This window comes from Notamacropus eugenii, chromosome 3, assembly GCF_028372415.1.
Source record: "Notamacropus eugenii isolate mMacEug1 chromosome 3, mMacEug1.pri_v2, whole genome shotgun sequence".
Lineage (NCBI taxonomy): Eukaryota > Metazoa > Chordata > Mammalia > Diprotodontia > Macropodidae > Notamacropus > Notamacropus eugenii.
In genome coordinates, this window is record NC_092874.1 from 209467285 (window position 1) to 209495266 (window position 27982).

General features: G+C 37.4%; 1 protein-coding gene across 6 annotated transcripts in view; it reads left to right on the plus strand.

The window, feature by feature from the left end:
• Window positions 1-7341: 7341 nt before the first annotated feature.
• Window positions 7342-27982, plus strand: part of TASOR2 (transcription activation suppressor family member 2) — a 97632-nt gene continuing 76991 nt past the window's right edge. For 2 of the 6 annotated variants that reach the window (XM_072654225.1, XM_072654224.1), the window contains exons 1-2: window positions 7350-8083; window positions 23489-23539. Coding sequence is in view for 3 of the 6 variants with exons in the window: in XM_072654221.1 (XP_072510322.1) it covers window positions 7996-8083 (88 nt within the window). In the remaining 3 variants the exon portion in view is untranslated. Of the gene's footprint in view, window positions 8084-23488; window positions 23540-27982 lie in introns of all 6 variants that reach the window. The other 4 variants (XM_072654221.1, XM_072654222.1, XM_072654220.1 and 1 more) reach the window with 4 other exon arrangements.

The following is a 27982-nucleotide window of genomic DNA, read 5'->3' on the forward strand; positions in this document are numbered from 1 at the left end:
CCAGAACATTTTTAAATTCCCATCTCCCCATCTTTATCTTTGCATTGATCCCCAGAATAATACTAGCTGCTGGCAAAGTCTGTATCAGGAGCAGAGAACAGTTTGGATACAATGTGGGAAAAAAGATTCAGGGCCCCACAAGGAGACCAGCAGATACATCATCATACCAAGCCTAAAGGGAACCTGTAGAGCAAATCACAAAGGGGAGAAAATCAGCAACCAGGAGCTGATTGTCAGTTTCCTGTTTGTTACATGGGCTTTCTAAGCTGGAGCCCACTTTCCCCTGAACTTTTTATATGTTAAGTCAAGTCAGCAAGCCTTTACTGAGTGTCTTTTACATGCCAGGCTCTGTACTAACTGTTGGGAATACAAAGAAAGACAAAAACAGTTCCTGATCACAATTTAAGGGGAAAGACAGCATATAAACAACTAGGTACAAACAAGACACATACACAGTAAACTGTGTAATCTCAGAAAGAAGGCACTAGCATTAAGGCGAATTGGAAAAGGCTTCTTGTAAACGGTAGGATTTTAGCTGAGACTTGAAGGAAGTGAGAGAAGCAAGGAGATAAGGAGTAAGAGAATTTCAGGCATGAAGGATAGCCAGTGAAAATTCACTGAAGTGGTATATAAAGTGTCTTCTTTAAGGAAAATGAAGAGATAAGGATCACTGGATCACAGAATTTGTAGAGGGGAGTAAAGTATAATGAGACCAGGAAGGTAGCAGAAGTCAGGTTGTAGAGGGCTTTAGAAGGCAAACAGAGGATTTTATATTTGATCTTGGAAGTAATAAGAAGCCACTGGAGTTTCTTGAACCAGGGGTGAGGGGTGGGGTGACTAGGTACACTTGTAGTTTAAGAAGGTCACTTTGATAGCTGAGGGGAAGATAAACTGGAGCGGGAGAGACTTGAGGCAGGAAGACTAATCAGACTAATCAGAAGATTTTGAAATAGTTCAGGCATGAGGTGATGAGGGCCTGCACTTTGCTGGTGACAGTGTCAGTGGAGAGAAGAGGGGTGTATATAAAAAATGTTGAAAATGTAAAACTCAGAGTTCTGTGAGGATCAAATGAGTTAAAGGATGTAAAGCATTTTTCAAACCTTAAGGCACTATATAAATGACTTACTATTATTATTATAGATAATAAAGCCATTAACCACCAGGACTCCAGTCTGGCGATGACTTCATTCCCTGATCCATGGAGAGAAGAGCCTTTCTATTGAATTCAATAGGAATAGAGTAATAGAGGGGTGTGCTTGGAAATGACAATCTGACTCTGGGGGGAAAATATTCATATACTTTTAAATTTAATTTGCATTATTAACATTTTTTTAACTCTAGACAATTAAAAAAAATCAAGTACTGATTTGGAGCCAGTTGAGATTCTGAGGTGTAAATGCTCAAAACAAAAATGTGACAGTATCTCACCAAGTCAGTTGGAGCTGGTTCTAGTACATTTCTGGGTAGAATCAACAGGACTTGGCACAGAACTACCCAACCAAGAACCAGAAGGATTCTATGTTAGCTAAGGTATTGTGGGAGAAGGTTTTTTTTTATTGTTGTTGTTGCTGAGGTTCTGTTAACTCAAAGAGTGAGAGTATAGCTGGGACTCCTACAAGATGGGACAGGAATTTTCAGCATATTCCTATCCAAGGACTATTTGGGTCTATGCCCCTAGAAAAGGCAGTATCTCTCTCTCTAACCCTTTCCAAAGGAGGGAAAAGTCAGAAATCTCAAAAGAGGTGAGATGTGTAGAAGTCTAAAGAGGGATGGTCAAGGACTCTAGAGTGTTCCACTGTGGCAACAGAAGAGAAGGAAAGCATCCCCCCATATATGAAAACAAGGGGTGCTGCCAATTGTCCTTGCCACTGTCTCTATGCCCAAGCAACTTCAATTTTGATAATATACTCTCTATGGGGCAGCTAGGTGGTGCAGTGGATAGAGTACCAGTGCAAGAATCAGGAGGACCTGAGTTCAAATCTCACCTCAGACACCTGACACTCACTAGCTGTGTGACTTTGGGCAAGTCACCTAACCCCAATTGCCTCATCCTGGGTCATCTCCAGTCATCCTGATGAATATCTGGTCACTGGATTCAGATGGCTTTGGAGGGAAAGTGAGGCTGGTGACCTGCACAGCCCTCCCTCACTCAAAAAAAAAAAAACAAAGTCAAGTGCAAGTCATGTCATCATTTCTCTGATGGCATGGTCTTCTTCAGCAACAAAGGACAAACACATGCACACTCTCTATAGCAACTTTAACCACAGGGAGACTAGAAGCAGAGAGGAAGATAGAGAATGGGATGGACTGGTTGGGGTTGCTCAGCATTGCATCTGTTCCTGTAGTTAGAATACAGGTGCCACTGTTCCAATAAGGTGCGAGACTCTGGGAAAGGGTTATGAGCTGAAAAATGAGGGGAAATCCAGAATGATGTCAGACATGTAGCTGTCTTTGTTTGGCAAGCACACCATAATGGTGAAACTCCTAGATACCCATCATATTTTGCTCTGTCTCTACTGAAGAGTCTCTATGTATCCCAATCTTCCTTTCTTTTAAAATTCTGTTTACTTTCTACAATAACTAAAGGGTCTCAAAAGAAAATGGCTTCTCTAATATATCATTGTGTTCACTATGCTTGGAGAATTAAAAGAAGTAGCAGAGCTAGACTCAGGTCATCCTGGGACACACAGAGAGGAGATTCTCTTTTCTAATCACTGGGGTTTTCACAAGCTGGTAGCTGAGAGGCATCAAAGAGATTTTTACATATTCCTACCTAGTATACCATTATTATAGCCCTCCAAAGGCAGGGAAAAGATTAAATGAAAATCTCTTTTAAAACAAATCCTTTCACTTATCTCAGACACATAATAATTTGTATGACTGGGACACTAATCTGGAGTGCCAACACTTGACATTAGCTTGCAAGTATTCATGGAGCATTTGAAAAAACTGGCAATATTGAATGCCCCTAAATTTTTTTCAATTAATTAATTTTTAGTTTTCAACATGCACTTCCATAAGTTTTTTAATTTTCTCCCCCTCCCTCCCCAAGATGGCATGCAATCTGATATGGGCTCTACACATACATTCCTATTCAACACATTTTCACATTAGTCATGTTGCATAGAAGAATTATAACAAATAGGAGAAACCATGAGAAAGAAAACAAAACAAAACAGACAATAGTCTGCTTCACTCTGCATTCCAACTCCATAGTTCTTTGTCTGTATGTGGATGGCATTTTCCATCATGAGTTCTTTGGAATTATTTTAGGTCCTTTGCCCCTAAATTAATAAAGTAGCAGGGAAGTTCCAGGAAGAAGACAATAAGTAGATTGAAGTTCATAACTATTTGAAACATTTATTAAATTTCTTTGACTTTTCTGTGTGGTTTTAAACTGCCACCATATGACAAACATTCAAAATAAGTCCTTTCAGGTATCATCCTATGACTGAACCATCAATTGCCTTGCTCCTCCAGGGTTTTTCTTTACTTCTCTATGAGGAGTTAATAGAGGTAAACCCCAGTTTATACAGCAGACTTTTGGGTTCAGTTATCATATACTGACAATGAGCCCCTCTTTGCCCCTCAAATTTCTGTCTCTTACTTTGTCATTGTTTATTTTAGTGTTCTATAAAATATGTTATCAGATCGATGGACACCGGAAGAATTTATGACCAAACATTACAAGACATAAAATGGATGATTTTTATTATATTAAATTTCAAAAGTTTTGTGCAAAGAAAACCAATACAGCCAAGATTAGAAGGAATCTCTCACAAGCTGGTTACAGCTGGCTCTAGAACAGACCTCCACAACTTGGCAAGTAGGTAGGGGCCAAAATTAAAATAGGCTAAATTTCTTTGGGCCACAGATAGGTTAGACTAGAGACAGAGTGATGATGGCTATTTACCATGGGTCACATAACAAACAGGAGAGTACACATGGCAACCCTACATTTTTTGCAGGCTGACCAAAATTCTTTAGTGGACTGTAAGTGGCCCACAGACTGTATGTTGTGCAGGCCTGCTCTAGTACATCCACTTGTACATCTAGCACAAGTGGTCAAAGGGTAGGAACAGGCAGTTTTCAGACAAAGAAATCAAAGCTATGTATAGTCATATGAAAAAATATTCTGAATAACTATTGATTAGAGAAATAATAATTAAAGCAACTCTGAGATACCATCTCACACCTATCAGATTGGCTAATATGACAGAAAAGGAAAATGATAAATTTGAGGGGAGATGCGGGAAAACTGAAACACTAATCCTTGCTGGTGAAATTGTGGACTCATTCAACCATTCAATTTGGAACTATGCTCAAATGGCTATAAATCTATGTATATCCTTTGACCCTGCAATACCACTACTGGTCTGTATCCCAAAGAGATCAAAACAAAAAGAAAAAGTGCCCATTCATACAAAAAAAATTTATAGCAGCTCTTTTTGCAGTGGCAAGGAATTGAAAATTGAGGGGATGCCTATCAATGGAGAATGACTGAATAAATTGTGGTATATGATTATAATGGAATTCTATTGTGCTATAAGAAATGATAAAAAAGGATGCTTTCAGAAAAACTGGAAAGACTTACATGAACTGATGCAAAGTGAAGTGAATAGAACTAGGAGAATATTCTACACAGTAGCAGTAATATTATGATGATCAACTGTGAATGACCTAGGTATTCTTAGAAATACAATGATCCAAGACAATTTCAAAGGACTCATGGTGAAAAATGCTATCCACCTTCCAGAGAAAAAACTGATGGAGTCTGAATACAGATTGAAGTATTCTATTTTTCACTTTGTTTTTTTTCATGTTTTTTGGAGGGAGGGTTTGTGTCTTCTTTCACAACATGACCAATGTGGAAATATGTTTTGCCTGATTGCAACCTATTTTAACCTATTTTAAATTGCTTGCCATCTCAGAGAGAGGAGAGATGGAGGAAGAAAGGAGAGAATTTGGAATTCAAAATTTTAAAGAAACAAATATTAAAAATTGTTTTTACATGTAATTGAAAATATCAAAATGTATTAGTGGCCACTAATTTTATTTTGTTTTGATATTATTTGTAGTAACAGAGGTTTGAGAGGGCTAATTCTCTACAAGACTAGGAGATGCCTGTAGGCATCCCTCCTTCCCCATCCCCACCTCCCAGAAGAAAGTGTGGCTGAGCAATGGTCACTTCCCACAAACTCTAAATCCAGTTGATATGACAGCTTTCTAAGACAATCCAAGATGAATAAAAAACAGAGAGATCTATATTATCTGAAGTCATAAATTCCTTTACAAAGGACAAAGGATTCACCATAAGGAAGGAACTGCTCCCCTAAAATCTTTCCATGTCGGTAATCCCTACCATATACATAATGGCTTTATCTAGGATAATTTTGAATCCCTTCACATTTGCAGGGACCCATTGGAGATACTCTCCACCCAGGACTAGATACCCTGAAATTTCACTAAGGATGATTTGGTATTTCATTTGAGAGTAATAAGAAGAATGGCATTTATATCATACCATAGGGTTTACAAAGTACTTTATAAATTTTATCTCATTTTATCCTCACAGCAGACTTGGGAGGTAGGTGCTATTTTACAGGCATGCAGAGATCAAGGAACTCGCACAGGGTCACAACTTCTACTGTCTGAGACTAGATTTGAACTCAGTTTTCCTTGATTCTAAGTCCAACATGCTGTCCACGGTACCATGTAGTTCCCCAGTAAGATGAATGAAAAACCCAAAAGCCAGTGTTTCTGGGTAATTAATAATCAATGTATTAATTAGGCTAGCTGCTAATAAATCGATGGTCCGCGGTAACCAAAGATGGAGATATTCAATGCCTTAATATACTTTTAGAGAAGTGGGTACCCTTGACAGGTAAAAGTCAAACCTGATTGGTGAATAACTAATAAGGGGGTGGGGTTTTCAAATGAGGAGGTGGGGCAAAAGCCTTCAGCTCCTCTTGCTGAGAAAGAGGTTTGATCTCGAGACTCCGCTGCCTCCAGCCATCTGACAAAGGAAACCATCTCTATCTACCCAGACGTCTCAGGTTGGTTTTCACTTTCATGACCTGGATTACGCCAGACTTCAATGGAGAGGTACACGACCTGGGGCTTAATGCCTGGAGGCTGGAATTCACCTCCCTTAGATTCTGTTTACATTTTAAACAGAAATAAAGTCTCCTAGTTGGGTGGGTTCCCTCCCAAGAACAAAGCTTACTTTACTAGAGAATTATGCCCTTCTGAGACTGACTTGGAGGGGCTGTTCTCTGAATGAGAAAATAGAAAAAGCCTTCATCCTAATTTAATAATTGGTTATCAATATAATAGAAAATAATAATTTCTCTCCCTGGTTGTTAAGGCCCTGAAGGGAAAGGCCCACATGCTCTACCTAGTAAATTCCGTATTGACCAGGTTGACATCTAAGATAAGATATTTTTTCCTTTTTGTTTTCTTTATTGCCTTCGCATTGGGCAAGGCCATGGTGAGTACCAAGACCAGACTTGGGGGTTGGGTTTTTAACAAGCAGAACCTCTACAAACATTGGTTCATGTTTATTGGATCTGCGTAACTCCATGTTTGGGGACGACTGTCATTTCTACCTGCGTGTGTAGGAATGTAAAAAATCTTTGTCATTGACTGTCTTACAAAGATGTTTTCGTGTATGGGACTAGAGAAGTAAGCCAAGCTTATGCCGGGGTCGCAGTATGAACGATGAATTAAAAATGCATCTATGATGGGCTTAGAATGCTCCCCTCTAGGCGCTCAAAAATTATTTTTGTACACACGTATGTATGTGGTGAAAAGTTTACAGGCCTCAAAACTGTGGAAGCACCTAAAGAGGGGGCACCTTAAGGTTGGCTTCTTTTGCGTCCCCCACGCGACCCACCGTGCTGGGGCCAGGCTTTTAATACCTGACACACACACTTCTCGTTACTTTATAAGGAAACTGGGATGCTAGATTCCAACGAAGCCAAGGTGGGTTCCGCCAGCCCCGAGCGGGCCGGGAGGGTAGGGAGAAATCCCTCTACAAAGAGGCTCTTTTGGGGGGCTTGGTTTCCTGGCAACTCTCCCACCTCCGGGCCTTCCTTTTCCTTGCAGTGTACTTCCGCTTCCGCCTCCCTTCCTTTTGTCTCTCCCTTTCCCTCTTCCTCCTCCCATCCTCAGGGGCCGAGCCCCGAGGCCACGCCTGCCCCATGCTGCCGGGGGGTGGGGGTGGGGTCAGACGGGAGGGAAATCGGCGCGTAGAGGGGCACTCGCAGGGCGAGATAAGGGACTGAGGGTCGGTTTGGCGACTGAGGACGCGGCGCCCGGACGCCGAGGGGGGCCCCGCCCTGCGTCGGGGAGCGCGGCGTTGCCCTGGGTTGCCCGCCCACTCGTGACGCCATAGTTCAGTTTTCACTTTCTTTTTTTTCTCGCTCCCGGTCTGGAAGGTTTCACTTCCGGTTGCTCAGTGGCGCCCAAGCCAACCCTCCCAAAGGCGGTCGACATGTTTCCTTTGGCTAGGTAGAAGAAAGGGTTTGCCTTCTTCTTCCCTCTCCAGAACGAGGGATCCTCTAGAACCGTCTCCTGGCCACCCCCTCCCCCCACTCTTAGGGCCGACTTGGCATAGACTCCTTTTTGGAATCTTCAGTCCTCCGGACTGCGGGGATCGCTCGGCAGCCACGACTCAGCCCAGGTGCTGAAACTCCCCAGCTCCTCTGGCTTCTCGCCGCCCCACCCCCACCTTCCGCTCCGGGCGCCCTTGGACAGAGGACGCGAGGGGAGTAAGGGCCCGCGGGGTTAGTGCTGCTGGGGCCGGGCCCAGCGCCGAGGGGAGACGCGTGCGGGAAGCGAGGCCCATGAAGCCTTAGGAACAAAAGCGAAGACTCGGAGCAAACGGAGAGCCGCGTGGAGCTCCTGGTTTCTGTGGAGATGAAAGCCATCCTCTAGTGGAGAGAAAGCTCCTTCAGCCACGAGACCCGGCGTGCGCATGTTAGGAAGGAAGTAATGAAACCTAACAGCCCGAGAGAGGAAATGAACAATGACCTGGAGACTATGGGGACCTCGGCAGTGGCAGTAACAGCACCTGAGACAGGTGAGAACCCGAGCAGGTGTGGGTGCCGCTGAGTGCCCCGTATGTCAGGTGGAGGAGAGGTCCCAGGGTGCGAAGAGGCTGGACGGAGGAGAAACCTGCCTGCCGACGCCGGACGGGGGCTCTTCTCGTTGGTGGTTGGGGGGTTTTGTGGATTAAAGAGAACTCAGGACAGGTTTTGTGTTACCGTGTGCTGCCTAGGTTAACCTGCCCGGCCCTTTCAGAGGAGTGGCTTTGGTTTGGTTTCTTTGTGATTGGATTGTTACGGAGGGAAAACGTGGTTCCTTGAGAAGAGCAAAACAGATGGAAGGTTTGGGTATGGGCTCAAGTCCGGCCTTCTCGTGTGACCTTGGCCAAGTCCTGTAACCCCTTTGGGCCTCCGTTTTCTCATCTGTAAATTGAGTTCGGATTAAATGGCCTCTAAAGGCCCCTTCAACTTTAAGTCTTAGGATGAGCGTTGAACTTATGATTGTAAACCATTCTGAATCAGAGGCTGGTTTTGGTTTTTTTTTTTTGCTTTTCACAAGATACAGGATGAGACTTGGTCTTACACCTGTGTAACTTAATTATTTGGATTGTTTTCGAAGGTTGCAGAGGGAAAAAAGGTCAGTAGTAGTGTCAGATGACAAGATTAGGCAGGATGACAACATTTGCCCGTTATCTTACATATTCACTTTAACTCAGCCAACACACTAGGGAGCCAACGGAAAGCATCATGCATTATTCAATGTTAACCAACTTGATGACCTCACAACAGGTAGGTGCTGTTTTACAGTTGAGGTTACTCTCATTTTACAGATTTGGAAACTGATTCTTGGAGAGGTTAAATGACTATGCCTAGGGTAATTTATCTAGTAAGGGTTTGGATTCTGTATTTGAACTAGGGTCTTCCCAATTCCAGGCCCAGCACTAGGTGTGGCCCTGCTGCCTTTAAGCACCTGGCGGTGGGGCAAGGCGGTAGAAAAGTCAGATGAATACATCCTTGCTCTTGTGGAGGAGTGTGTGAGGTATAGCTTCCTTTTAATCATTTCATCTTAGTAAATGAGAGAGACTTTGATAATGAGCTTCCTCCAATTCAGGATGCTCTGCATCCTGTAAGTATTGCAAGATATACTTAGTGACCATTCCTATCATTAAACTTAAAAGGGAGTATGAATTTTGTTTTGGTTTTTGATCGTTTATGTAGAGCAAACATTTCCTTTTGGGATTGGCATTTCATAGTTTTTTATCTGGAGAGCCTGGAACAGAGCTTCGTTTTATTTCTTAAGCATAATTTTCTAAAGGAGGATTAGAAGGAAAAAGTTCTTTATCAGTAGAAATAACATGGATATTTCATAGATACATGAATATCTGAGTATATGAAATAATATGGATATTTCATAGATTTTCCACAATGACTACATTTTGCTAATTTAAAAAATAACTTAATTTGACTACCATTTTTTTGATATGTAGAAACACATTTTTTGTAAATTATATATGGTAAACTTACAGAGGCAGGTCATTCTTCTCCCTTCTCCCCATTCCTTCCTTCCTTCTTTCCAGTCCCCTCACTCTGCAGTGTCATCTTAGTATAGGCATACTTTACATATGGTTTGCTGAAATTATGACTTTAGGCCCACTTGGATTTGGGTTTAGGAGACCAGTTGACTCAGGTTTTTATTTGGCTATGTAATCCTGGTATAGTCACTTAGCTCTCCTAACCTCAGTTTCTTTATCTGTAAATGGGGATAGCAATACTTGTATTACCTCTGAGGGTTGTTATCAAGATTTTAAGATTTGCTATATTAATGTGAGTAGTAATAATTTATTATAATAATGCATTTATCAAATGAGATAACATGTACACTGCTTTGCAGACTTTAAAGTACAGTACAAATTGCTAGCTATTGTTATTAACTAAAATTAATGTTTTGATAATTTGCATTATGCATGTATTTGAGCCTGGTAAATTTTTGATGATTTTCAAATTAAGGGAAGTGGGTGTCAACAATAAAATCTCTAGTACCCATTATTCTTGACATTCTACGTATTGAACAAATGTTGTTCAAGCAAATATTGTCAGGTATTGGACACATACTCGACAGTTCACTTCATTAAGTCTTTTAATTAAAAATGCATTTTATTGATGCCTTTTGTCTTTACATCAGAGTTATTTCAACTCCCTTCTCCAGATTGAACTTTTCTCTTGTGAAAAAGAAAGAACAATTATGCAAAAAAGCATCCAATACTGTGACTACATCTGACAATCTGTACAATATACTGTTCTAGTAGTCCCCCACTTCTCTGCCAAGAGGGAAGAGGTATGTTTTGTTATCTGTTCTCTGGGACCATCATTGCTTTTTACTTTATTCAGAGTTTGACTGCCTTTTAATTTAATTGCTCAACTTCTCATTGACATTGTTGTAGTCAGTGTTGTGTATCTGGTCCTCTTAGTTCTGCTTGTTTTGCTCTGCATCAGTTCATTTAGATCTTCCCATGTTTTTCTGAATTCCCTGTATTCATCATTTCTTAATGCATAGTCATGTTACATTTCATTCATATGCCATTATTTTCTCAACTAATCCACAGTTGATGGGCAGCCATTTGTTTTTCAGTACTTTGCTCCCACAAAGAGTGTCAGCTACGGATATTGTTTCTGCCTTTAACTTTGCTTTTATGCCCTGTGGTGGAATTTCTCAGTTGGAGTGTTTAAATTTAGTTGCTTTTATTGTATATATTTAAAACTGAAATCCAGAATGATTGGACCATTTCACTGTTCCAGCAACAGTCAAGCAGTATGAATTTCTTAACAGCCACCTCCAACACATAGTGTTCCCATCTTGTTTTGTCTTTGCCAGTTTGCATGGTTTGAAGTAAAACCTGAGTTGTTTTAATTTGGATTTACTATTAGAAATTTGGAATGTCCTTTCATGTAATCTGTAATTTGCATTTGGAGGGGATGAAAGCTGTCATATCCTTTGACCTCTTGTATATTGATAAATGATTTGGTGATATATATTTGCATCAGTATTTTGGTATCACTTTTTTCCTAATTGATGTAAATATTTTTTCTCATGCTACCATTACTTTTCTAATTCTGCCTGTTTTGTTGCACCAAAAAATTTTTAGCAATTTTATGTAGTAGTTTATTTCATCTTTTATGGTGTTTCTTGTTTGTTTAAAAATTCTCTTTCCAACCATAGTTATGAAAGATACATGATCTTGTTTTCTCCTAAGTTTTTTTTAATAGTATGGCCTTTTATATTCAGGTTGTTTGCACTTGTACCTGTTTTGAGCCTATTGTAGTATGCTATATAAGATGTTGGTCTAAACCCAATTTCTGCCAAACTGCCATCCAGTTTTCCCAGATACTCTTTTCAAAAAAGAAATCCTTCCTATAGTGATTTACATTTTTTATTTTATCAGTAAGGTGACATAGGCATTTACCAAGTATTCCTCACCATCCTGATTGGCTTCTCATACCTCCTGGCGGTATCCATCCATCCATACATCCATACATCCATACATCCATACATCCATACTAGACACACACATACTCACGCCAAGTTAGGAGTCCATGGTTTATACCATCTCATTTTTAACACTGTGTATTGAATCTTTATGTTTGAGGTATGTTTCTTATAGATAAATTGTATATATTTTTTTAATCCTTTCTGATTCATTCTATATGAATGAATTTATGCCATTCACATTCTTGGTTTGACAGTTTTATTTTTTCTTCCATCTTTACTACAATGTTTACTTCCATCTTTATTACGATGTTTTATATTTGTGTCCTCATCCCTCTCTCTTCACAAGAAGGAAACAAAAGGATTGAGATCAAGATAAACAATATATAGTTGGAATTGTATGATCTCAATCATCTCCTTTTCTCCTCTTCACCTAGTTCAGATCCAAATCACCTATTGTCTCTGTTGTTTTAAGTCTTATTTAGTTTTAATTTCTTTAAGTTGATTTATTTTCATAGAATCACAGAATTTAAGGACTGAAACAGACCTCAAATGCGATTTTGTCCAACCCACATAGGTAATAACATTCACTATAACATATTCAACAAATCAAGACCTTTGTGATTATTCCCTCCCCTGACTCAGCCTTCTCTTTTAAAACCTTCTTTTTCCTTTCCCTGTCCTTGCCTAACTCTTTTTTTTTTTTTTTTTGTATTTCTGCACATTACTCTTTTTTTTTCCCCCTCAATCTTTCCTTGCCTGCCTCAGGTTTATGACATGCCTGTTCTCCACACTTTCATGTTAGTATAATTTCCTGGTTTTACTCAAATTATGAGAATTAATGATTTCTTCCCTATTCATTTCTTCTATAGTATTTAATATTTTCTTCTCCCCCTCCTCTTTCTTTAAAACACACACACAGGCACCAAGTTTTTTTCCCTGTTTTAGTTGTAAAGATAAAGATGATTGGACTCCGAAGGGGCAGTTGTTTTTTCCTTAGATTGTAAGTACTTGATCATTTAGTTCACTTAAGTTGCTTAAACTTGTTTACCTTTCTAGTTTCTCTTATTTCTTTCATTTTGTTTCAGAAATTCTCCCCAGCTCTTATTTTCTCAACAAATGGCTTGTAAGTGGTTGGTTCTGTTAAAAGTTGATCTTTTTATCCTGTAGGATTATAATGAGTTCTGTGGGATAAGTTATTTCTAGTTGTTTATTTTACATTTTGATGTGCTGTTGTAATATTGTGATTCTGAAAGTGGTTTTTTTCACATTAGTCATGTTGTATATAAGAATTAGAACTTAGAACTACTTTTTAAAATAAGAATTATTGGGAAAACTAGAAAGCAGACTGGCAGAAATTAGGCTTAGATAGCTTAAAATGTGTAGCTAGGTGGATAGAGTCTTGGGCCTGGAATCAGGAAGACCTAAGTTCAAATCCAGCCTCAGACACTAGATGTATGACCCTCTGCAATTCACTTAACCCTCTTTGCCTCAGTTTCCTCATCTGGAGAAGGAAATAGCAAACCATTCCACTATCTATGTCAAGAAAACCTCAAATGTCATGAAGAATTGGACAGACCAAAACAAGAAAGTACAAATACTTACAGACAGCTATTGTTCTGTGTAAATTTGCATTCTGAAAATTTGAGTTTATGTAAATTATTGTGAAAGAAATCTGCTTTCCAGAAAACACCCATGTTAACTGTCCCCTCACTTCCCCCCCCAAAAAAAACAGAAACAGCCCAAAACATCCCTTTCAAATGAAAGCAGAGAAAAGGATATAGTAGTAAGAGACCACCAGGGCTGCTGCAGCACCATATAGGTGCTTGCTTGACTTGAGCCAAGAGTAGAGATTTTTGCCCTGCTACTCCCATGTGTCTAGCCCCCATCCCTTTCTTCACCCCTGGGAGTCATCTATCCTCTGTTGTTTATGTTTGACCCCCCATGATTTCTTCCCCCCATCTCCCACCCTATGTTTTTCTGCATGTTATGGCCAGGCCTCCACATGTTTCTCACTTCTCTGTCCCAGGCCCCCATGTATTCTTTAACCACATGCTGGCCACTTTCCTCCATGGGCTTCTTTTCTCACACACATTACATGAAAATTGTTTACAGTCTGCAGAATGGTCCACTTACATAAAGCAGGTACTGTCTATACTAAAATAAGGTCCAAATGTATAAGTGACCTTTACATAATGGCTATTATATCATATGAAAACTAGAGAATGGAAGGAAGGACTTTTGAGATCTGTGATTTGGAGGAAACTTTCTAATTAGATGTGGGATGGAGGTCACAAAAGACAAAAATAGAATGTTTTTACTATATAAAGCTGAAACTTCTTCATGAACAAGTTCAATGTAAGAAGAGAAACTATGGAAAAAATTTTTTTATTAGATAGGGAATTAATATGACATGGGAAATATGTAAGACCAAGAACATTCCCTAATGGATAAGTGGTCAAAGAATATGAAAAAAAAATTCAGGTAATTCCCACATGACTTTCAAATGATCAATGACCATATGGAAAATGCTTTAAAATAGTAAGAGAAATGCAAATGAAGACAACTTGGGTTTTATTTCACACAAATCAAATTGGCAGAGATGATAAAATATGTAAATAATCAACATTAAAGGGGTTGTGGAAGGAAAGTCATGCTAGTATATTGTTTTAGCTGTGAATTGGTTGAACCATTCTGGAAAACACTTTAGAAGTACTTTGGAAAAGTGACTAAAATATTCATACCTTTTTGACTAAGAGGGAAGAGGTAGGGGTAGAGTCAAAAACAGAAGAAAAGATCTTACATCTGTCTCTCTGTCTTATCTATCTATCTCTCTGTCTCTGTGAAAATAGCAAGAAACTAGAAACAAAGTGTATATCCCCATCAGTTGGGAATGACTGAACAAATTCTTATGTGAATATAATGGAATACTACTTTGCCCTAAGAAACTAAAAATAAAATAAAGAATTTAGAGAAGCTAATGATTGCTAGAGTTGAACTACAGTTGGAAGGGACCTGAGATGCCCTTTAACCCTTCCATTTTACTGATAAAGAAACTGAGCCCCTGGGAGGCTAACTGAATTGTTGAAAACTACCCATCAGTAGCAGAATTGGGAGCACTTGTGTGGAGCAAAATGTGCACAAAACCAAGAGTACAGTATTACACAGTTGCCATGTAGTATGAAGAAAATAAACTCTAAAAGTCATCAAAACTCAGATTAGTGCATCAAATAGTCTAGAGTACTGATGGCAAACCATATCTTCCTCTAGGTATGAGGAAAGGTAAGTTAGGGAAGTAGTGAATTACAGGTCTGAAGAGAGGTTGTTATGCATGGTCATCATGTCAATTTATTTTGCTTACCTATTTGTTATAAAAGAGGTTTCTATGGGGAGAGGAACTGGAAAAGAACCATGATATTAAAAATTTTTTTGATATTTTTAAAGAACAAGATATTTTAAAAAACCAATGTTAAATATGGGGGAAATAGGCAAAACATTGTTTAAAAAGAATTATGCCACTGATTTTTTAACGGAATAATCTAGAACATATTGATAGTCCATATTTGACAGAAACATACTCTACATGTATTATCATTCTCTGACCTTCATGGAAACATTAGAATTAGAGAATTTTAGAGCTACATCAGACCAGGACCTATTACACTACACCTGATATTGAGGCTACCCTTCTTCTGGGATTGGCACCATTTGCCTAGAAAGCTTCCAGAGCTCTTGATAATGAGAACCTGTGTCTTATGTGACCATATAAATGTGTTGCTGTTGTAGGCGTGGAGACCTAAAGTTTCTGAGGGAGAACATTCTGTTCACCCACCTCCATGTGTTGTTCACTTGGACTCTCTCCCCAAAGGTGAACAATCTGTCTCACCCTCTCTTACTCTTCCCATTCTGGTAATACTGAATCCCAAACTTAAGAAGAAGAATAAATCCCTCTCTCCATCTCCTGTTATTTTCTCCTTCATCTCTGTTGGCCTTAGCACTACTTTACCAAAGTTGCACTATACCTGCCCTGTGGAGCCCTTTTAGGTGTTCCTTTGTTTTATACCTCTCCTACTTCTTCTGGCTCCTATCCAATGACACTATATATCCCAGGTCTTTTTGATTGTACCTTTTCTTACAATCCCTGGAGATTCAGTCAGAATAGTCCTTGCTCCCCATTGTCACTTCTGGCCTTCCTCTGTTATGGTCACTCGATAAACACACATCGTTTGAAATTGACTTCATCCAGTTTATCACTCACTTCAAATCTGGTGTCTGTTACCTACAAAATAATTCTTCCTTCTTTGTCAGTTAGTTTAGTGTCTGTCTCTCATTTTTCTCTTTATCACAGTTAATTTGTTTCTCCCTATTTGCTTCATGAATGGGGCTAAAGGAAGTCTTGCAGCCATGCTGACCGGTTCCACTAAAAGTTTATTTTATCTAATCTCAGCCAACCTCTTATTGCAACAGAACAGTCCTACCAATAAGACCGCTCCTTCTTGTTTTCCTTTGCTGATTCACTATCTTTATCACATCCTAACTGTGGGTCTACTCCAGAGCTCTGTCCTGGGGCTTCTTCTCTAACAGTCTCATATTTGGTAAGTTTATTTAATTCCCATGGGTTCTGTTACCATATACGTAGATCACTCCCAGGTCCAGATATCCTGGAAATATAGCCCTGATCTCTGTCCTGAGCTCAAGTCCCATATGATGTAGTATTTTTTTCTTTGAAGTCAACAGACATTTATTCTACTCTTAATATGTGTCAGACACTGTGCTGAGGACTGGGAATGCAAATACAAGCAAAAAGAAAGACAGACCCTTTATACACATATACATATACATACATACAATGCACATATACATGTAAACAATGTACATATGTAATCATAATACATATGTAGTACATAAATATGTAAATGTAAGTTATATATGTAATTCTTAAAAGAATATAAACTTTTACATATGTATGTATATGTATATATTTATTTATGATCAAAAATCTATCTTCTCTTCTTTCCCTTTTCCACATTGAAGATTTAGAAACACTTGAATATTGAAAGAACTAACTGATGTTATTGCTTCACTTTTGATGGTCAGTAAATAAAGATAGGCTACAGAAGTTCTCATGGAATAGGCAGATTTTTGCAATTGCAAAATCCAGTGACCTTTTCTCAACATTTTTCTCCTTGATCTCTTTCTAGTCCTGGATACTGTTGATCACTCTGTCCTTAATACTTTCTTATCTGTAGGTTTTTGGGATACCACTGTCTCCTGGTTCTTCTCCTACCTATCTGACCATTCCTTCTCTGTCTCCTTTGCTGGATCCTCTTCTAGAACAGGACTTCTTAAACTTTTTCCTCTCACAACCTCTTCACAGCTTCTTAAACTTCTTAAACCTAGAACATGCCCTCTAACTGTAGGTTTTCCATGGGGCTCTGTCTTAGATTCCTTTCTCTTTTCTCTCTATACTATTTCACTTGGGGATCTCATCGGTTCCCCTGAATTTAATTATCTCTTTGCTACTCTTTTTTATGTTTCTGATTGTCAGATCTACTTATCTTATTCTTTCCGGACCTGTAATCTCTTGTCTCCAGTTGCCTTTCAGACTTCTTGAACTAGATATTCAGTAAACATCTTAAACTCAGCAGGGTGGAAACAGAATTCATTATCTTTCCCTGCCCCCAAACTTCCCTATTAGTATAGAGCTGAGCTGTCAGAAGATTGCTACTACCACCAGATTAAAATGTAATTGGGAAATGTTTAGCAAAATAAAAAATATATATATAATCTAAATAATGTTAATTTGTTGTTTTCTAAATCAGCATAAATCCTGGAGGGATCCTTTTCTATTTGAATTTGACATCACTGTTGTAGAGGGCAACACCATCTTCCCACTTCCTCATGGTTACAAGTCTAGGTATCATCCTCTTCAATAGCTCTTAGTGGCCCCCCTCCCCCCCCCCATCCAATTTGTTATCAAGACCTGTAGATTTCACCTTTGCATCTCTGATATTTTCCCTCTTCTCTCCTGACACTGCAATCATTCTAATGCAGGCCCTCACCACCTTATGTCAGGACTGTTGTTAGTGGGCTTGCCTGCCTCAAAAGTCTTGCCACTCCACTCCGCTAATGAAGATTCAGCCATCAAAGTGATTTTGCTATAGCACAGATCTGACCATGTCATCCTCATACTCAAACACTAATGACTCACTATAACCTCTAGGATCAAAGACAAAATCCTGTTTGTTGTTCAACACACCTTTCCCTGTTTCTTATTATTCCTCATACTTCTGCCATGTATTATTCAGTCCAATGATCCTGACCTTGCTGTTCATTAAACAAGACCCTTGATTTCTTAGCTTCTGGTATTTTCTCTGACTGCCCCCCCCATACCTGGAATGGTTTCCCTCCTCATCTCTGCCTCCTGACTTCTTTTAATTCCCAGCTAAAATCTCATTTTTTGCTTGAAGCCTTCTCCAGCCCAGTCTTAATTCCAGTGCCTTCCCTCTATTAATTATTTTCTACTTATCCTGTATTTAGCTTACTTTTTTATATTTGTTTGCATCTTGTCTTCCGCATAAGGTCATGAAATGTCTTTTGCTTCTTTTTGTTATCCCCAGTGCTTAACACGGTGCCTGGCACATATTAGGTGCTTAATAAATGTTTATTGTTTGATTGAGAGAGAATTAGTGGGGGATTGGGACATGCCTTTTCTAGAATGAGAGATTTTAGGTGGAACGTAAAGGAAGCCAGGAGGTGGAAATGAAGGGAAACAACCTTCAAGACTTGGGGCATAGCCAGTGAAAATGCTCATTTAGGATATGGAGTGTCTTGTTTGAGGAACAGCAAAGAGGTCAGTATCATTGGATCAAAGAGTATTCTGGGTAGGGTGGAGGTGCAGGGTGAGTAAGATGTAAGAAGACTGGAAAGTTAGGAGGGAGCCAGGATTATGAATGTTTTTGAATGCCAAATGGAGGATTTTATCCTTGACCTAGAGGTAATATGGAGACATTGGAATTTTTTGAGTAAGTGATCAGACCTGTCCTTTAGGAAGATCAATTTAACAGCTGAGTGGAGGATGGAACATAGTTGTGAAATACTTGAGGCAAGGAGACCAGATGACGGTGGCAGTTATTAAGATGTGAGGTGATGAGGGCCTAACAGGGTAGCAGTGCCTGGAGAGAAGGAGGTATATACAAAAGATTTTCTTTTTTCTTAAAAAATAAAATGTCATTTTTTTGTAGTGGAGAGGTAATTTAGTCAACAGGATAAAGTTTCTATCAAGCGCAAGAATAAAGGTGATTGTGAATCAAAATAAGAACTGTTCCTTAGGTATCTGATGTCATGGAAGATGTTTGTGACCTTTATTCTATTTTAAAAGATTTTGAGCTTAAACAGCAAAAAAGAACTCTTTTATACATATGTAAAACCCCAAAAGAAGATTGTTTATGAAGCTATGATCTCCATTTCATGCTGATTTTTAAGAAAGTATATAATAATTTATATGTAGTACTTTCAAATTGTTATGCTTATCTAGATTTCCTTTTGTTCTCTTCTGTGCATTAGAAAAAGTTTTCAATGGTCTTTTTTCCCCCAACAGTGTTTCTTATCCTCTTTTTGCCCCTACCCCATTCCTGATTTTTTTTTAAATGAGTGTACATGCATACAAAAATATATATCTCTTTTTGTACAAGAAATTTTTGAAGGTAAAATTGACAGGACTTGGCAGCAGATTGGATATAGGGAGGTATAGAAGAGAATGGTAAGTTGAGAATGGCCCCTATGTTGTAAAAGGAAAGTTTACAACATGGGAGAGTGTTTGGGGAAAAATACAGTGAGTTCAGTTTGGACATGATGACTTGAAGATATCTGACATCCAGTCAGGATGTCCAGTGGGCAGTAGGAGAAAGGAGTTTAGGGACTGGAGAAATAGATTTTAGAATTATCAAGCATAGAGGTAATTGAATCATTGTGAGATGATGAGATCACCCGATAAAATATACAGAGGGAAAAGAGCAAGTGGCCCAGGAATGAACCTTGGGGGACTGCCAAAGTTAGTAGGCATGAACTGGATAATGGTTCAGCAAACTCAGCGTAACACTTTATATTTCAGATGTGTTTCTTTTAAATTGTTTCTCATCTGTTCAACTTTCCTTTTCCATTTTGTCAGTGTTTATTCCATCCACATTCACAGTTATGATCCTTAATTTATTTCTTTCCATTCTATTTTTTAAAATTTAAAAATGTTTCATTTATGCATTTTGTTTTTTACTTTACCATAGTTTTCCCATATCCTCCCCTTTCTCCCTTCCACAGAGGCATACCATGTAACAAGTTGTATTTTTTTTATATATTTTATTTATTTTTAGTGTTTTATAATCACTACCATAAAACTTAGATTTTTTTTTCCCCTTACCTACCCTCCACCTCTCCCCTCCCTCCTTGAGATGGCATGCAATTCTGTGTAGGATCTACACATACATTCCTATTGAATACATTTTCACTATAGTTGTGCTGTGTAGAAGAACTAAAATGAATGGAAGAAATCATATAACAAACCAAAACATAATACTCACAAAAAATGATCTGCTACCTTCTGTGATTGAATTCCATAGTTCTCTGGATGTGGAAGGCATTTTGCCCTAGAAGACCATTGGGAATTTTTTTTTTTCAAGTCCTTGCATTGCTATGAAGTTCCAAGTCTGCCAGCAAAAGCTCTCACACATTGTGGTTGTTGCTGTGCATAAAGTTCTCCTGGTTCTGCTCCTTTTGCTGAGCATCAGTTCATATAAGTCTTTCCAGACCTCTCTGAAGTCTTCTTGTTCATTTCTTATAGCACAATAGTATTCCATTACATTCATATACCATAATTTATTCAGCCATTTCCCAATTGATAGGCATCCCTTTGATTTCCAGTTTTTGACCACTACAAAGACTGCTGCTATAAATATTTTTGTACATGTGGGACCCTTTCCTATTTTTATGATCTCTTGGGGGTACAATCCTAGAAGCAATATTGCTGGGTCAAAGAGTATGCACATTTTTGTAGCCCTTTGGGCATAGTTCCAAATTGCTCTCCAGAATGGTTGGATCAGCTCACAGCTCCACCAACAGTGTATTAGTGTTCCAACTCTCCCACTTCCTCTCCAACATTTATCATCTTCCTGTTTTGTTGTGTTTGCCAATCTGATAGGTGTGATGTGGTACCTTAGAGTTGTTTTGATTTGCATCTCTCTAATCAAAAGTGATTTAGAGCATTTTTTCATATGATTATAGATATCTTTAATTTCTTCCTCTGAAAATTGCCTGTTCATATCCTTTGACCATTTATCAATTGGGGAATGACAGCAAGTTGTATTTTTAAAGAAAAAAAAGGAAAAAAATAAAAATAACTGATCAGTATATCAAAAAAATCTGAAAAGAGTCTGGAGACTCTTATGTACAATACTTTGTGAGCTTTCCCTATCTGCAAAGGAGCGTGATGGAAGTGTTTTCTCATATTTCTTCTTTAAGAACAGGCTTATTATTTCTAATTTTGCAGCATTCTCTTTTGACTGTGTTGTAATTATATTGTTTTCTTGGCTTTACTTACTCCATTTCATGTAAATCTTTCCATGTTTTCTCAGTATACATCACATTCATTATTTCTTACAACATAGGCAGATCCCTTTATAATTCACGTACCATGATTTGTTTAGTCATGTCCCATTTGATAGGCATGTACTTTGTTTCCAATTCTTTACTATCACAAAAAATGCTGCTATAAATATTTTAGTGTTTATCAGTGGTATCATTAGGATAGAAGCCCAATAATGGAATTTCTACTTCCAGAATATGGATTTTTAGTCACTTTGCATAATTCCACGTTGCTTTTCAAAATGATTCACAATTCTACAAAGGTGCACCAATATTGCCTATTATCCCACAACCCATTTAATATGTGATCAAAGCCACTGAATTTATATTTTTAATTTCCTTTCTCTTATTATAAATATACATCTCCATCCAATGTCATGAGAAGTATGTGATCTGATATATATATTTTTTAAATGATATGTTTTTTAACAAAGTCATCAATCTATTTAGAATGTATTGTTCAGTATAGTGTAAGGTGTTGATCTAAGACTAATATTTGCCAGATTGATTTTCCATTTTCCCAGCAGTTAAAAAAATCAAACCAGGTGTTCTTTCCTAAGTAATTTATGTTTTCTGGTTTATTGGGTTCCATTGTTTCTAATTATCTTTTGTCCTGTTGACCTACCTCTCTTTTTTAAGCAGTAGGAGATGGTTTTGATGACTGTTGCTTTATAATCTAGTTAGAGGTCTTGGAAGTACTGTTTTTCTCTTCTTCTGTGCCTCTTTGCATCGTTTTCCTTATTATTCTAGATCTTCATTTTTACAAATGAATTTTGTTATTTTATCAATTTCCATAAAGTGGCCCTTTGATAATTAGACGGGCATAGTATTAGAAGTGTAAATTAATTTTTAAGATTTTGTCATTTTTATTATTTTGGCTTGATTCAGCCATGAGCACTAAATATTCCTCCAGCTATTTAAGCTCTATTTCTTTAAAGAGCACTTTGTAATTGAATCAGTACAAGTGTTTTTTGTATTTTGGTAGACTCATCCTCAGATACTTTTTAGTGTTTTAGAATGTGATTTCCATTTTTATTATTTATTGCCTCTTGGAGTTTGTTATATAGAAATGTATTCAATTTTTGAGAACTTATTTTGTAATATACAACTTTGCTTAGGCTGTTAATTGTCTCAGGATCACTAAAATTTTCCAACTAAACCACAGGTATACTTTTAAATATCCGCTTTACCGTTTTTACCCCTTTATTTTCTTTCTCTTCTGTTACTATTGCTAGCATGTCCAGAACTACATCAAATCATAATACGGAGATTGTGCATCTTGTATTACTTCTATGTTTATTAGGAAAAGATTTTAGTGCATGTGATGCTTGCTTTTGATTTTAAATAATTTTCATGATATTAAAAAAATTTCCCTCTATGCTTATGTTTTGTAGGGGTTTTTTAGCATAAATAAATGAATGTTGTACTTTGTCACAGGTTTTTCTGGAATCTGTTGAAAGGGCCATATGGTTTTGGATGTTTTTGTTTTTAATATGCTTAATTATGCTAATTGCTCTCCTATTGTTAAACCTCTTTTTTTCTTTGTATTCCTTGTATAATCCATAACACAGTCATAGTGAATGATTTCTTAGCTGAATTACTGTAGTCTGTTTGACAGGAGTTTATTTAAAAAATTTAAATCTATTCATTAATGATATTGGTTTATAATTCTTTGCTTTATCCTTCCCTCTTTTAGGTATTAGGAATACTTTTTCATAAAACAAATCTGTTAATGCTTGTATTAATTTTTGAGAATAATTTGTGTAGTATGAGTACTACTACCTGCTCTTTAAAAGTTTGATAGCATTCTCCTGTGTATCCATCAGGATGAATTTTTGATGGCATGCCCCTCCCCCGCAGCAGTTCCTTTACAGCTCGTTCCGATCCTTTTCTGAGATTGGGTTATTTAAGATCTCTATTTGATCTTCTTTTATTTTGAGTGTTTTAATGTTTTTGAAGGTAATCCTCTGTTTCTTTTCTGTTTTGTTAGCATATAACTGTGAATAATAGGTTCTGGGTATTATTTTTATTTTAGTTTTGTTGTGATGTCATTTTGCACATTTGCTATTTTGTTGACTTAATTTTTTGCCTTTTTAATCTTGGCTAAAGGTTTATTAACTTTATTGATCTTTCAAATTAGCACCAGCTTTTATTTTTATTATTTCCATAGTCTTTGGTTTCCACTTTTATCTATTTCTCTAATTTTTCAATATCTTCTTTTATGCTTATTTTAAGTTTATTTGTTGGCTTTCTAATTTTTAAAATATGTATTCCATTCATTAATCTTCTCTTTTTCTATTTTGTTGATATATGTTTGTAGGGATATGATTTACCCCCTGAGGACTGCTTTAGCTGCATCCCAGAAATTTTGGTATGTTGTTTCATCATTATCATTTTCATTCACATAATTATTAATTGTTTCTATGATTGTTCGTTGATTCAGCTATTATTTAGGATTTCATTGTTAAAGTCTCCATTTGGGTCATTGATTTTTGTTTGTTGTCTCTAAAGTGATTACTGTTGTATTGCATTATAGTCTGTAAAGAATGTATCTGTCATTTCTGCCTTTTATACATCAGTTTGCAATATGTGTGCCCTAATACATGCCCAGTTTTTGTAAAAGTTTCATATGTTGAGAAATATGTGTATATTCTTCAGCAGATTGATTTAGAAGAAACCGTAACTCTCTTAGTTCTAATTTCTCCAGCAATTTGTTCAATTCTGTGTTTTCTCTTTTGTTTATCTTTTCTGTTGTAATTGAGAAAAGGACATTGAAATCTTCTGCCACTATTGTGTGTGTTACTGTGTATGTCTTGTAATTCGGTTAATGTTTCCTTTATGCATTTAGATTGCTGGAGCATTTGGGGCATATAAGTTTAATATTAATACTGGTTTGTTGTCTACAACTCCTTTCAGCATAATTTAGTTTCCTTGTTTATTTCTTTTTATGCTTTGAATGTTTGTTTTTGTTATGATAGCATGATTGTAGCTCCTCCTGCTTTTAAAAAAATTTACCCATTGTATGGTAAATATTTTTCTAGCCTTTTTGTTTTATTTCCTCTGTCTCTTTGTTTTTAAAATCTTATAAGCAGCAGCTTGTAGGATTTTTTCTTATCTGTTCTATCGGTCTTTTTCATTTTATTGGATTGTTTAATTTAACGTTATAACAGGTTTACATTTTCCTCCATTTGTCTGTAATGGTTTTCCCCACCCAAATTAACGTTCCCCTCTTTCTCCTTTTGTAAAAACAATACTATGTCTCTCTAGTTATTTTTTTTTTTTAGGAAAATCTTGGTTTTCCTGATTTTTCTCCCCCTCCTTTGCAATTGCTCTTCTCCTGTTTATTGCCCCTTTCTCTAGTTTGGAATTTTTGCTTAGAGGAAGGGAAAGGAATTGGCATTTGTTAAGCACCTACTGTGTGCCAAGCATTATGTTATTATATCTTTTTACAAATATCTCATTTGATCTTCATAACAAGATAGATGTTATTGTTATCCTAACTTTACAGTTGAAGAACCTGGAGCAGAGGTTGGCCTCTGTAAGTATCTGAGTAAGTATCTAAGGCTATATTTGAACTGAAATCTTCCTGACTCTAGGCCCAGTACCCCATTCATGGCATCATGTATAGTTGCCTAATTAGGCCTGCTTATTAATTCCTTTTTCTTTCTTACTTTTTTATATCCCTGCCTCCTTGTTAAGTACTCAAGTAAAATCCCCCTTTCTCTTTTTCATCTTATTTTGTTCATTAGTTTTTAATTTTTCACTTCCTGTGCCTTTTTTTAAATTTAAAAAAAATTTTCTTTGCCTCATACTTTTCATTATTTAATCTTCCCTTTCTGACCCTTCTGTTTGTTTGTTTTTCCTTTATTCTCTATATTCCTCATGGAATTAAAGGCTCTTTTAGGTTCCTTCTTCTACACAGTTTCTCATATTCTCTTGTGAATCTTGCCTCTAAACCCTCTTTTCTTTTGTGCCAAAATCTTAGAAATATCATCTCCTTCAGCTGATAAAGACAGTATTATCTTTTGGCAGGAACTGTCTTATGTCTGTGATTATGTAGTTCGTTTTTAACCTCTTCTCTCCCCTTGCTCATTTTTTTCCTTTTGTCTTAAAATCTCTTCCCTGGTTCCATGCCCTACTCTTCTAGGTGTCAGTTGCCTTTGTGAGTTCTGATTCCTCTTTTCCTGAAGGATGAGTACTCTAAATAACAAATCTCTGAAGATCATTCCCATTTTAAGATTCTTATTTTCCTTTATAGAATATCTCTCTTCCGCCATTGGAGCTTTCATCAGTGGCACTACATCACCCAATCTCCTGTAGACTCTTTTTATCCTGAGGAACAGTTAGAATTATTATCCCTTTAACTGTTAACATCTGACTTTTTTTTTTTTTTTAGGATAAATCATATTCTTTTTTATCTTCCCCACTTTTATGCACCCTCCTGTTCTGTAATTTAGTCCCACGAAAAAATATCAATTCATGTGTAGGTAGAGTTTTGTGATATTTATTAACATGATTTTTCAAGCCTTTTTTCCATCTTCACTTTTCTTTGATATCTACTTTCACCCTTGGCACTTTGTGTGCACTTTGAAATATATCTCTCAATGATCTGTTGTTTTGTTGTAGTTATCCTTGGTTGTGTATTTTCTTACCTTTGTATTTCTGTAGTCTGGGGTCTTTGAGAAGCAAATAGTTTCATCATATCTGGTTTTCTAAGAATGTTTTGAATACGTCTTTTTTATTGAAGTCCATCTGTTTTCATTTATAGTTAGGTTTGGATTTGAAGTGTGTCAAGTTCTAAAGTAAACCAAAACCATCAGTTGAGGAATAAAATAACAGGGTAACAAACTTGCGACCTTGGGGTATGTCCCAGCAGCCATCTCACAAGAAAAGATTTTTGGACTTTTAGGAGAAGGGGGCGTGTGTGTGTGTGTGTGTGTCTGTGTCTGTGTGTGTGTGTGTGTGTGTGTGTGTGTCTGTGTGTCTGTGTCCCTTAGTCCCTTAGCAGTCCAGGCAAGGAAAACCACTTCATTCAGCTGTTTTGCCTTTCATGCCATGAATCCCAACTGAAGGGGGTAGGGACATTACAACCTGAGATCCACTTTAAGCTACATTCCTTTACAAAATACAATCTCTGGGTAGGAGAATTTAGGTGTAGTTCAGCTCTGAAATTCTGACATTGCTAGGATCGTTAAAGGAATGACAAGTAACATTTGATATTAACAGTTTTCTGTCATTAACAATTTTCTGTCAAGGGTAGGTCACCTTGCTCTGCTCTTGAGTTCCTTTGCTCAATGCCTTTTTTTCTTTTGCAGTTTCTAGTTAGTGCAGAATAGTCTTCTGTTCTTGAATTTAATTTTCCTTTTTTGAATTTTCCATATTTGAATTTCCTTTCCTTTATATTTGAAGGTATTATCCTGGTCTCTTGCAGGATTTGTCAGTGGAATTGTTAAATTTAACCACTCATTCAATCAACTAATTAAGCACCTACCGTGTACCATTGTGCTAATAAGCATTGAGGCTATAAAAAGAGGGCAGTTCCTGCTGCCAAGGAGCTAATAGTGTAATGGGGCAGACAACATGCAAACAAATATAATAAAGTAAGCTGTATGCAGAATAAATAGGAAATAATTAAAAGAGGGAAGGCCTTGGAATTAAAAAGGCATCCTGTAGAAGTTAGGATTTTAGTAAAGACTTAAAGAAAGCCAGGAAGGTCATTTTTCAAAGCAGAGGTGGGAGAACATTTTTCTGAAAGTGACCTGTGAATTCTTTCATTTGACTGTTTTTTGTGTTCAGAAGTTCTGGGCAATTGTATCATTTCTTGTATTAGGTGTTCAGATGTTTTCATTTGTTGTGTTCCTCTGGGAACACTGTAATCATTAAATTATCCTGCATCCTGCCTTCTAGATCAGTAAATTTTGTTTGTGTGGAAATCGTGCTTTCTTTTAACATTGTTGCCTTTTGCTTTTCTTCTGCATTGTCCTTCATTTCTGTGTATTTGCATTTCCCTTCAGTAATTCTCTTTTATTTCTGTGTTGAGGCTGTCCAATTTTAGTGAAAGTTTTTCTGTTCTGGTTACTTCTGCTGTGCAGGCCGTAAGTTTTTCTTTCAAAAGTCTTATTTCTATTTTAAACCACGCAGTATCTTCCTACTGAGGTTTAATGCTCTCTTCTCAATCTACAGGGTCCTCTTCCTTATCAAGTGTTGATTCTTTTTCTTTTGTCTTGCAATATTTATTCATAGACACCTGAACTGTTTTACCTTTTGTTAATAATATCTTCCCTGTCAGTTTATCTGCTTATGCTTAAAGTGTTTAATTGAATTTTGTTCCTCCTGAAATCTTTAGTATTTTCGTTCTTTTTTCCCCCTTCTCTTATAGTTCCCTGTTGACCACTTTCTGACTCTTCCCCTTTAAGTGTAGTTTGTCTGTAAATTGGACTTCAATACTCTTCTCATGGTGGACAGTTCACACTTAACCTGTCCCAGTTTCTTCCCCAAGTACTTTTGGGAGGTAGAAATGGCCTGATTTGCATGCAGATCTCCATATAGTCTAACATATCTTGCCCTCTTTTCCTCTCTGCTGTGGATTGAGTTCTGTTGTAGCCCACAATGCTGGCACTGAGAAGAGGTGGTATTTTTATGCTGAGTTCAACTATGTTGCATGCAAGGACTGAGTTGGCACCATTTAATATTAGAGAATATTGTTAGCTCATTACTTTTTTACATTCTTTTTTACAATTGTTTTCAGTTGTAGACAGCTAAGATAGTGTTATCTCGTGTGTATAATTACCATTTTGAAGATGTTTGAGAAGTT